At 32.7% G+C, this 12325-nt stretch overlaps 2 protein-coding genes across 3 annotated transcripts; both read left to right on the top strand.

Moving 5' to 3' along the window:
• The first annotated feature begins 3269 nt into the window (after positions 1 to 3269).
• LOC128161791 (uncharacterized) lies at positions 3270 to 7714 on the top strand. Of its 2 annotated transcripts, XM_052825182.1 has the most exons (6): positions 3270 to 3407; positions 3823 to 3941; positions 4275 to 4410; positions 4850 to 5077; positions 5739 to 5819; positions 6942 to 7714. In XM_052825182.1, the coding sequence occupies exons 2-6, from the start codon at positions 3897 to 3899 to the stop codon at positions 7139 to 7141; spliced, it is 690 nt and encodes a 229-aa protein (XP_052681142.1). In that variant the 5' UTR covers positions 3270 to 3407; positions 3823 to 3896; the 3' UTR covers positions 7142 to 7714. The 2 variants fall into 2 exon arrangements, with proteins under 2 accessions (XP_052681142.1, XP_052681143.1); XM_052825183.1 differs by lacking the exon at positions 5739 to 5819.
• A 1131-nt stretch (positions 7715 to 8845) lies between these two features.
• Positions 8846 to 12124, top strand: LOC128161734 (uncharacterized). The gene is made up of 2 exons (XM_052825111.1): positions 8846 to 9093; positions 10440 to 12124. Exon 2 carries the CDS (start codon positions 10458 to 10460, stop codon positions 12120 to 12122), a length of 1665 nt encoding a protein of 554 aa, XP_052681071.1. The 5' UTR covers positions 8846 to 9093; positions 10440 to 10457; the 3' UTR covers positions 12123 to 12124.
• The last annotated feature ends 201 nt before the right edge of the window (positions 12125 to 12325 follow it).

Raw genomic sequence — 12325 nt, 5'->3', positions numbered from 1 at the left:
GAAGAGACTTTAAGAGAAAAATTTTAAGATTGGGTGTCCGCTATTTTGAATCGCCATTTTGACTTACTTAACGCCATTTTCATGAAGGCCAGAATATTTTTTCAGACTCAGCATACTTTAATTATGATGAATAAACATACTGGACCAAATAATAATCATTTGCCGTTAAAACGTATTTCTAGAGCCTTTTCTAGAAATCAGGACCAGACTATGTGGAGAGGAACAAAAAAGATATACTTTGGAATCATTTTTATTCGTGGGGGCCGATGTCCGTGGGTAGCCAACATTTTCGCTGGTAGTGTAATCGGGATTTTCATATGCATTAAACAAACGAGTGTGCATATGTTCATGGGGATGTAAATTCGAAAGCCACAAACATTGGTCCCCTACGAACGATGATTCCACAGTATCCTCCTCTAACTTTAACAGGAATCGTCTTCTGCTTTCTCATTTATTTGCAAAATGTAAAAATTCCTCACAAATTCTAATTTTGATATCTATGTAGTCATTTGATTGAAAAAAAGATACAAATACAATCACGTACTGAACTAGCATCGAATTTATACATAAACGACCTTAAAAGATCAAGATATAAAGTTGAATTAAACCCAAGGTTTGAAAACCATACATTTAAACCCTCCACCTCCACTGTTCATGAATAACTTTATTTTGAACTTTACTTTTTAAAAAAAAATCTGCGAATTATTAATACAATTCAATAAAAGTAAAGGCAACGTAATTCATTTTCAAGCATATATGTTGTACAATAAAAGACTGCATTTCAAAGTTTATTTGCTGGTGAACTTTGTTCTTTGCATATTTTCTGCAACACATTTGATTGTGTTTGAATTAAAATGCAAATACGTGGTTGCAGAGTTTCAAACAAAATACAGAGGTGTACAAGAGATTTTTCTCTCGCGATTGGATGCTTCACTCGGCCGTTCACTTGTTACATTGTGATTCATCAACATGTAGAGAAGGAAGGATAATTAATGAAAATACTTTGCTACAAATAAAATTAATTGATCAAAGTTAATTACAACGACGTCATAAATTAACTATACCGATATCAAAACAGGAAATGACTTTGTTTAGGTCAGTAATCGGGTTCCTGATCAGCATGCGGGGTGTTTTTCTGTCGTTTTATTTAAACAAAAGAAAAAATAATTTTGCGTAAAATATCGGTTATGTTTAAAGAAATCTTTATTTATCTTTTGAAAATATAATCTGGACATATATGCTATCATTAAAAAGACCATCCTCTTCCACGATATTATATCGTTTGAGCTGTTGAAAACTGATTTCCTAGCTGAAATAATCAAAGAAGAAACGGGTCATTTTGAAGAAAATATTCATTAGAAAAAAATGTAATGAATATTTAACATGGCCGTCAACGGGATGTAACTCCTGCAACTTACCGTGAACACCATCTAATTCAATAGCCAAGTTAACATATATGCGGTTTTTGTCTCTTTTTAGACATCTTTACATTAGTTAACTATAACATTTTGATCGATCGATCGATCGATCGATCTAGAGAGAGAGAGAGAGATAGAGAGAGCTAGGCTAGTTTATGCTTTAGGTTTATATTCATTTATACAAGGAAAGTGCTTTGGTTGGTGCAGAAATGTTTGTAGCTTTGAAATCTACTAAATCTTTATAAAAATAGCAGCGGTTAGAATGTTTTGAACAAGCACGATTTCTCGAATCAAGAGAAGCAGCTTTAAAAATAGCAAGATACATGTATCGGTTATCAAATTCTTTTCAAAGCTCTTGAAATCTGGTATCTTAATTGAATGAAGTGATAAGGAACTCCTTACTTTTGAATACAACATTAATCTTAAAGTGTTATCAATATTGAATGCAAGGAGTAATATAGCTTTCGTTGTGTTTTAAACACATGTACTAAAATAAATGAACTTGAAGAGGACATTGTACAACGACGAAAAACGTTAACAATAAGAATATGCTTCATAAAAAAAAAACCAGAAAAAAAAATCAACATTTACTGAACCTGCCAATTATGTAATTATATTTATATATCGCAAACAAAAATACCGATTCGTTTTGGATTCATGATTATCAACTTAAACATATATAAATTATATTAAAAAAATTAAAACAAATTTGTTTTCTGTATATGAACACCCTAAAATTGAATATATATCTTTAATTAATAAAAATGGTATTTGTGGGAGACCAAGAAAGATATACATCTCTTGTTACTTTATTTGTTTTTTTGGTAAGAATTTATCATATACTACATGTAGTATCTTTTTGTCGTATTTAACAACAATTTGCAAAAAGGAAAATAGCTCGAAAACTTTTAACCTGACTGCGATGACTTCTTTTGACTAAGGAAGAACTATAACTCGTACAACCCTAGATACATTTTTAAAGTTGTTGTTCTTGATAAGAACAAAGATCGTCTTAAAAATGGAGAAGAATTGATGTTGTATGTGTATCATCCAATGTTTGTCCGACGCACGATTTGAATTGTTGAATTTTTAGACGTCTTCTCCTATGCAACTGGGCATATAGAAGGCAAAACAAGTGCATGGTTAGAATTTACACTGAAGTCTCAACCAAAATTGTGAAAATCAGGGCCCCTGATGATGGATAAACTTTGAGATTAAGTGGGTAGAATAATCGTGGTCATTATAAGACAAAATTAATCTCCTTTAAGAGGATCGCTGTAAAAATATGTAGAAACAAAGTATATTTTAAACCCAAAATACTAGGAAATTTCCGTTACTTAAGAATTATGTATGGCATAAAAGACCATACCTAAAAGTTTAAGGAAGATCTGATGGTTGAAAATCTTTCACTTGAATTTTTAAGTGAGAATATGGCTATTTGTCGTATCCAACGATCAGACATTACTGAGAGATTACTGTTTATGACTTGAGTAAATTAAAAACCATATTTTTTACTTAAATTTACTTAAGTTATGGTCGTTGAGTTTGATGTTAGAATAGGGCACTTTTTGTCATATATTGTGAGCAATTTTTATAAAATATATAATTTATAATTTTTTTTTTTAATTTTAAAATTTAAAATCTAAAAAATATCCATTAATATTCTAGTTGACATCTAACAGGCAACGTATCTGCATTATAACATTGAGCAATGTATTATTTATGGCCCGTGAACAATTGTTCTTGTGTTATAAAGATGCCTTAAACTACTTCTTTAGTTCTTTAAATTAGGAAACGATGAGTCTGACTTACAGTTTGTGTGAAGAGGTACTATTTAGAATTGATAAGATTAATTTGCCTTTTGATTTTTAGACATATCATACATCTATAGTGCTGGAACTAGAGTTGCTGAGCCAAGGTGTCAGGAATTACATTCAACATTTTCTTCCAATAAAGAAACGAGTTTTGTAATTAAATGGAAACCACCTCGTAAGTAAAACAACCTATAAAACACACTTTCATTTGATCCAAAAATTCTCGATTACGTGATTAATTAGTAATTTAAAATAGGCTAGCTTAATTACTGAAATAAAAAAACACCCAACCAGTCATGCACTTTAATTGCAAACATCAGGTCAATATCGGTGTTTGTATCCCCCAAAACATCCGGACTAATTAAAGTTTTTAAAGGGTATACTTTATATAGAAGTTGACAAATCATTGAGTCAAATTGTAACATATGCCCCATCCCTTCCCTCAGAAGTTGTTTGATGTACTAGTAATTCATCTTTACATTTTACACCGTTGATGCTAAAACGCATAGAAATTTATATTGTTTAATACCCGTTTCGTTTAGGTTGACGATATTTTCAAACCTAATCCAACTATCATTACCCTTTTTAAGGTTCTTCACACCTGCAGGGCTTCTCTATCCAAATAGGGGACAGTCTGCACGGAACAAGGTTCAGGCAATATCATATGGATCTCAGAACTGATCAGAAATGTTTGATATATGAACTGCAGGTAATTCAAAGTAAAAGTATTTGTTCTCTCTTTTTTCTTCTTTGGTTTTTCTCTCTGTTTAGAAAGACACGCTTCTTTAAAATATGTGTCAAACCAAAATGTTGAGTTATGTCATCCACCCCCTCCCCTCCAACAACAACCCCCCCCCCAACAATCCAGATCACTCGTTTTTATATATTGCGTTTGCATTTTGTCAATAAGTAACTAAATCTTTAAATTTATTGAATATAATAACAAATTTCTCTTTCAATAAAATCAATCTCTATTATTTTATTGTTGTTTTAATTCAACGCATTTATAACGATTTGAATCACCTGATGATTTGTCTTACAGAGTCGGACATTTGAGCTCCGCTGTAACTACACCGGGTATTCTCCACGTCTTGATGTTATTCTCACCAGCCTTCCAAGGTTGTACAATGTACAAGGATCAACAGATAATCTTATGTCTCTCATTCTTCCAGTTAGAGGTAGTTCTCTTAAAACTTTACTCGAAAGGTTAAAATTCAAGGATTTTTACTGCTTCTTCATATTATATGAACTTTCAGAAGCAATATTACAATACCACGTCTTTTTCAGAATGAATTTTGTTATGTTTTGACACGTTTTCAGTTTACAAAAATCTTTATCAACAGTATTTATAAAAAATCAATTGATTCTGTTCATGTAAGCTGCCCGAGTGTTCTTGGGTAATAATATTTTTCAAGTTTGACTTTGTGTTGTGGGAATTTTAACGTATCTTAGTGTTTGGTTTTTGTTTCAAAAATGCACATGTCTGAATAGAAAACAGGCAGAACTGTATTTATATTCAAAATATGAGAATATTTTTATTTTATTTTCAAGAATTAACGTTATTATTGTGTTGTAATGTGCAGAGATCATTGTTTACCATTAAATATCTATCTACAGGCATAAATCAACAAAAGTCCTTCTATCTGAACAAATCATGTGAATTGACCGTCGATGATTACCTGTATAAGATAGAGTTTGAGAAAGAATGTGAAACTACATTATCAGCGGAAACCAAAGTTTCCGCGGAGACAGAAAACCATTTACCGTATACACTGGGACTTGTATGCACGGCATTTGTAGTCGTCATCATCATCGTAACTTTCCTTGTCCTCAAGAAAAAAGTCGGTATGTTAATTTGTCCATAAATGCCAACAAAAGAGAAAAAAGTATGATAATTTTATTAGTAAATCATAATTAGAAAAAGAAATGTAACAAAATAAATGCCATAAATGCTAAATTAAATATAAATCCACAAGCAATAGTAATTTGAAGGACATTAGTATTATAATATTCAAACTGAGGATGATGGAACTGTTGTTGTGTTCTAGCAGGTGATTGAATTTTGAATCTATATTCAATATAACGCATGTAAACACATCTCCGCCCTCCACAGCATTACCTTGCAATTATCTCATTTGATATAGTAATAGATATGGTTTGGGGTGCCTAAAATCTTACTAAAACAAAAAATCATAATCTAGTGACAAATAACTGTTGATGCAATTAATAGTGATAAGTCCTTTAACCCAGAGTCTGATATACAGGCGCAATTGAAGTAATTAGGCAATAGGAGTAAATGTTTAACACTTGCAAATTTAGAATTTTGTAAAAAAGAAGTAATACTTGAAAAATGAACGCGTCTGTTTGTGTTTACATTCATTCACTATAATGTATGCCTTGCGTAGAACACATATGCATTTTAATTTAGAAAAATAAAGTCTTGGTAGGTGTATATATGTTTGCTCCATTTAAGGTTTCATTATGAACGTGTTTTCTACGAACACAGGTTTCCTGGAGAGCAATAAACATATACGCCAGAGTGACGGAAATACGTGTACACAAAGTTCCCTAAAAATACAGGATCAAGGTTTGAAAATATTTCCCTGTTTGTATTTATTTTTAAATGATAACATTTCATTAGCTATTTTCCCTAAATGTTCTACAGTTGTCACGATTTCACAAACAACAAGTAAATTGAACAAATTTTCACAATGACATGTAACTGGATCATCCCAAAAATAAAACTTCAGGATTGTGTAGGAATTATGACAAAAAGAAATGAATTCAAATAACTTCCGTTGATGAGCAAGACAACTTTCTTTTGACATCGCTATCAGACAAATAATATATCGGTATTTTTAAACAAACTAAGCAAAAGTATAATCTAAGTAACTAAACTTTAACAGAGAATGGGCTTAAATACAAATTAAAAAAATATGTCAAATTGATCAATTAGGTATAGTAACTTTGATTGGATAAAAGCTGCACGGTTTTTAAAAGGTTCCAAAGTAAAAAAAAAAACAAAACATCGCATCGTAGGATATAAAACACATGCTAAGTAGCAGTAACTGAATGTTGTCTTTCTTTTAATGGATGTCTTGCGCACTGACATTCGGTTTTTATATAACAAGATCAGTTCTGACACAATACTTTTAAAAAAAATGATATCGATGGATATTTATGGCACACAGTTTCAAGAAATTGTAAGAAGTTTGTGAACAGGATAGTTTACAATATTGGGATACTTGATGCAGACCTGCAGCGCTTAGATAAATGCTACATGACAAGTCAACGACCCACAGTTTCCAAAACTCCAAGACCCACCATATGCAAAAAGTTTGCAAATTTTGCTAGTGCTCTACTTTTGGACGAATCATCATTTATGATTTCTCAAGCTGCACAAACTCACCATCATCATTAACGATAGAAATATTTGTTATCAAAAAATTCTTTGAATAGTGTAATACTGCTGTTTTATCTAACTTGTCTCTGAAATTCATGAAAAGATATTTTCACCATCCTAGCTTTTAATGTGAAGTGGTGTGTATTGTTTAGGATAAATGATTTAAACATACTAAAACTTCAATGGCATTGATTAATCACTGAATGAAAGGATCGTTTAAACAAAATTGAAGCAGTATTTAACCACGCATTTCATTAAAAATGAGAAAAAAGCTTTATTTTTTATTTCTTTTTACTTTTTTTACAGAGTCTCTCAACAATGGTGAATGTCACTGGAACTCTTCAGGATTACAGCATACCAATCCAGAAAATACAGTGACCACTAGGACTTTACATAACGAGTTGCTTAGATCATCGGGTTCTCAGGCATCCATAGCAACACAAGACATCGAATATTCAATGATAGAGTTAAACTTTGGGAGTCCACTCAATAATCTGAACAAATAATATATCCAACTTATCGTGTTTTTCATCATTTTCATGTATTAAGGTTGTAGACACCTGTCGATATTGACGTGGATTAAAGTACATTATAATCAAAATACTTTATCATTTTAGAATTTATAAAGGACTATCTAAAATGGCCCCCTAAAATGAACATTGGCATTTTACTGTAATTCTTTGTTTTATTTGTACAAATATACATCTAAAGTTTTTTCATAATTTTCATTTTGATTTTAGTGCCCACAATTTAAAAATATGACATCATAAAGTTTACCTTTTCCCGCAATTTTCTCATTTTTAGCATAAAACAGCTTGTTTTGAAGCAGATTTTTTTTAGGAAACATTGAGCGACTGCTTGAACAAACAAAATATTTTCACCAAAGATGTATTTTTTCATTACTTATAAGTGACAAACAGTTTGTTCTTGTTCAAAGAGTCGCTCTATATTTCCCATTCGAAAAAAGATAAGAAAAATGTAAATTTTTGATTGATTTTGATTGAATTATAGAAATAGTGTCATTTCTGACGTCATATACTGCAAGTGAGTGCATATAAATCAAATAAATAGGTGAAAAACATATTTCATGTCAACTCTTTTATAAATTAACACAACAAATTAATGTACCTGAATCATTTTAAAAATAGCTAATTATGGGGGCCAAATTTGACTAATATCATATATAGTTCTTTGCAACCCATTACGCTACGCTGATAGGTAACAATTTTGCAAGTAAACAATAAAACAAAGTTAAACTTGATTTTATTGTTAATTTCGATTACGTCACATCACATTATGGAGGTGTCCCCTACCACCTAAATTCTTGAGCGGCATTATTTCGCACAACATATAATCATTAAACTTTCTTTAAAGAAATAAACAAATAAACTCTACCTCAAACAGAGCAACGTACAACCTATAATATTATAGGTTTAAGTTGAACAATTGCTGTTAAATTTTGTCGGTAAACCGTTGGCTAATAAGTGCATATTTTTTTTAAAAAGATTCTTGTAAAGTTACATGATATCCTGAGCAGATTGGTATATGATATCTTCCACATTGATGTCAAAATTATTCCTCCTCAGTGAATTTAAAAAAGTATATTTCTGAATAATTTCAAAGCATTCTACTTATCTTTTGCTTATCTCCAAATAAAATGCGAATCTTAATGATTTTAAGACCAGTAGTATCCTCTTACAGAATTTTTTTTTATTATTATTAAATTAAAGGTCATAACGTGGATTCTAATAGGATTTCATATCCTCATGTCGACCGTTAATGGATTTAAATTGCATGCTAATTTAGCGTTAAACGGTCTTTGCAATTGTTTTAAAATTGGGGCAATTGTGTAATAAATTCGTCTTAATGAACAAATAGTACAGTTTGTTGTTATTACAAATATCATTGAATAAACGTCCTCTCCAAATACACGCGTGGGTATGGATGGGTGGGTGACTGTGTGTGAGTGTGTGTGTGTGTGTGTGTGTGTGTGTGTGTGTGTGAGAGAGAGAGAGAGAGAGAGAGAGAGAGAGAGAGAGAGAGAGAGAGAGAGTGTGTGTGTGTGTGTGTGTGAGAGAGAGAGAGAGAGAGAGTGTGTGTGTGTGTGTGTGTGTGTGTGTGTGAGAGAGAGAGAGAGAGAGAGAGAGAGAGTGTGTGTGTGTGTGATAGAGAGAGAGAGAGAGAGAGAGAGAGAGAGAGAGAGAGTGTGTGTGTTAGTGTGTGTAATTATCGAAAAATTAAACCACACAACAAAAACAAACGTTTGGTGACATAACTGTGTAGGCATAATGAGGAAATAGTGCGTGTCCTTGTAGAAACAAGGAAGGTAAAAATTCAATTGGTGGTGCAGTTTGGAAACTTTTAGTCACAACTCCATTATTTTGACATGTTCTCCTTTGAATCTAGCTCCATATTGACGAACAGTTTTGAGGAATGATACATCTTAACGCTAAAAAAGGTACGTTTATTTTTGTTGTAAATTTTATATAGTTTGAAAAGTTTTAACTCTTTGATAAGATTTTCCATCAATTGAAGATTCGGAGATGTAATGATCATTACGTTTCGATGTTGCTTGATTTATTTTAGTTGTTTACTCCAGTCAATCATATCAAAGATGAGCAGACAGTACAAAGCAAACGTTGTTCAAACCTTGACCAATTCAGAAGTTGGTCTTTGTGCCGTTTTATTTTCATACTGTGGCAGCCTTGAGCCATTTAAATGTATCAGTGCAACAGTTAGAGTCATAGACCATTATACATTTTATATTACAGTATTTATATAACCCAATTCTATGGCATTGAATATTGCAAGTTATTTCTAGATAAAATTAAATTGCAACGTTTGGTTAATCGTTTTATTTCTCGTTGGTATATCCTGATAGAATGGGAAGAAAACGCCCTAATATCATAATTTGTAACCATCATTACAAATGAATATCGAAAGTTTGTTTAAGATAATAAAATAGTTTTTGTTTGTAAGGTACTGAACCAATGCTATCTGAAAAACACCGAACAAATCTTATAAATTGCGTTGTATATTTATTTAGGATTTGCATGCAGCTAAACATAACTATTGAGTGACTCTTAATGATTGGTCAAAAAAAGGAAATAAAATTGTCTTATCTGTTTGTGTGAAGAATTGAAGGATTCGTAGATAGGATCAATGTTAAGTTGCAACCTCAAAACAGCTAAATTGATATATTATGTACTAAGAGAGGGGGTTACTGCACATGTTTTTTTTAATAAAGAGATTTCATATCCGGTAATTCCCCGATCCTTATTTTTTTATAATGGCTACTTAAAACACTTGTGATTTGAAGTATATCAGGCACTCTAATACGACACCAAACAATGTTCTATTACGTAATTTGTAGAATTCCACTACAAATGCTAAATTGTAATAAAAAAAATATATACAAGAGCCTCTCACATGGAAGGAATGCAAAGTATTTAAATGAAAACTCTAAGTAAGCTTTATATATCAATGTCTTAAAATTTGTTTAGGTTGATTTAGATTGGACAAATCAAGAACTGTTTACCATATGATGGTCATGACAAGCATAATAAAGCGTATTTTTGTTACTTCTGTACAAAATTTTAAATGGTTAAAACTAAAGCCTAGCTAGAGTTAAAACCAAAATATCTCAATATTTTCTTTGCACAAAATTACCCGATTTTATTCTCATAAAAAAGCGGGAGGAAGAGTATTTCTTTGGTTGCGTGTCTATTTTTAGAATGTTGCAGAAGTACATCTGTTAAAATTGTAAGTAACTGATGTATTGTTTTAAATGTTTCATTTTTTTAGAATCTAAAATGAGATGAGATGGCAGCACAATTTCTAGTTACGTGTGAATATTGCGAACATCCTTCAGAATGTTTCTGTAACCCATGCCAGAAACAACTTTGCACAAACTGTGTTTCATTTCACATCCAACAAAAATCAGAGGATGGTCACGAAATCGTCTGTAACACAAAAAGAAAAAAAAATTATACGTTTCATAAGTGTAAGAACCACACTGGAGTCGAATGTCAAATGTTCTGCAAGACATGCGATGTTCCAATATGCCCAAAATGTGTTGCCGCCAAACACAAATCGCACGATTTGATTGATCTGGAGGAGAAGATAGATAACGTCTCTTACTGTCTGGATAAAGAACAAAATAATTTGAAATACTGTATTAAACCTTTGTATCAGAAAATGATTGAACAAATCAAGTATCGCATTACAACCGTTCGCGCTCATTTCAGGTCATTGTCTGATACCGTCACACAACTGGGAGCCAAGTGGCATCAAGTTGTTGAGGACGTTATTGTTGATATCAAGAATGACTTGATGCAGATGGAAATTGACCAGCTAAATCTGTTGGAGAAAGACAAACTTATGCTTCAAGAAATAGAAGAACAACTGGAAAGTACAATCAGAGAAAATTCGGATTTAGGCATATCAAAGAATAGAGCTAAATTATTGCATTACAATTCTGAAATGAAAAGGTACAGCACTATCCCTCCCATAAAGGACTTTACTGCAGTGGAATTTCAACCTAAACTACCTGAAAAAGACACGTTGAAAGACTTATTTGGAAGTGTAGAAAGATTCCGCATCCTTGATTTGCCAGAATACAGAGTACCATACGATGTCCCGCAGAAATTATCCAAATGTTTGCTCAAACACCCTATGCTGATATCTCTGATAGAGACGGGCTTTGGACCCGACGACCAAGGAAACAAAATATACGACCTTGTTGCTACAAGCCACGGGCGTTTCTGGGCAACAGGATACAGCCGAGTACTGAAATTGTTTGACACTAACGGTAACTTGATCGATTCAGTAACACTGAGTCACAAAAGTTCGTACATTTCAGGAATCTCAGATGGACTTCTCGCCTACAGCGACCAATCGGACAACACGATAAAAAGGATAGAGTCCGACGGAAGTGCGAGAACCTTTGTCAATGCTGGAGAGTGGGTTCCAAAAGGATTGGCTAGCTTCGATGGCAGAAGCGGTCCACAACTATTTGTATGTCTTCACAGAAAGGAACAACACAAGGTTGTCAAATACAACAAGGAGGGTCTCAGCGAGCAAGAGTTTCTCTACCCAGCAGAACACCACCCGCTCTACATAACGATAAACAAAAATGGAGACATAGGCACAACTGACCATCGCCAAAATTCAGTAGCTGTTTTGGATAAATTTGGACATCCCCGTTTCATGTATACAGGAAACAGGGAAGTGGGGAAGATGAAGTCGTTTCAACCCATCTCCATAGCTACGGATTGCTTCAGTAATTACCTTATTTCAGACTGGGCGAATCACGTCATCCACCTTTTGAACGGCGACGGCGTGTTTCTACGAGTGATAGCGTTAAAGCAAAGCCTAAAAGAACCACGTGGTCTCTGCATCATTGGTGAAGGATTGCTTAGCGTCGGGGAATGTGCAACTGGAGCGATTAAAGTGCTCAGATATTTGAAAACGAAATCTGATCAGTGATAAAGAGTGAGCAGCTGGAACAATGAGAGTGAACACGTGGTTTGTGATTTTGATCCACCTGTTGATTAAAAAGAGCAAATGCTAAATAATCAATGAAAAAAATAACCCCAACAAATATTGGTTTTATGAAACATGTTTTACAGAAAACTTGAAACAATCGATTTGCTTTATGACATAATATAAATGTGTCAACTAGTCGTTGA

The sequence above is a fragment of the Crassostrea angulata genome, chromosome 8 (genome assembly GCF_025612915.1).
Source record: "Crassostrea angulata isolate pt1a10 chromosome 8, ASM2561291v2, whole genome shotgun sequence".
NCBI classification, from domain to species: Eukaryota; Metazoa; Mollusca; class Bivalvia; order Ostreida; family Ostreidae; genus Magallana; species Magallana angulata.
The sequence above is the reverse complement of the archived record's forward strand: the minus strand, read 5'-3'. Positions and strand labels throughout refer to the sequence as shown.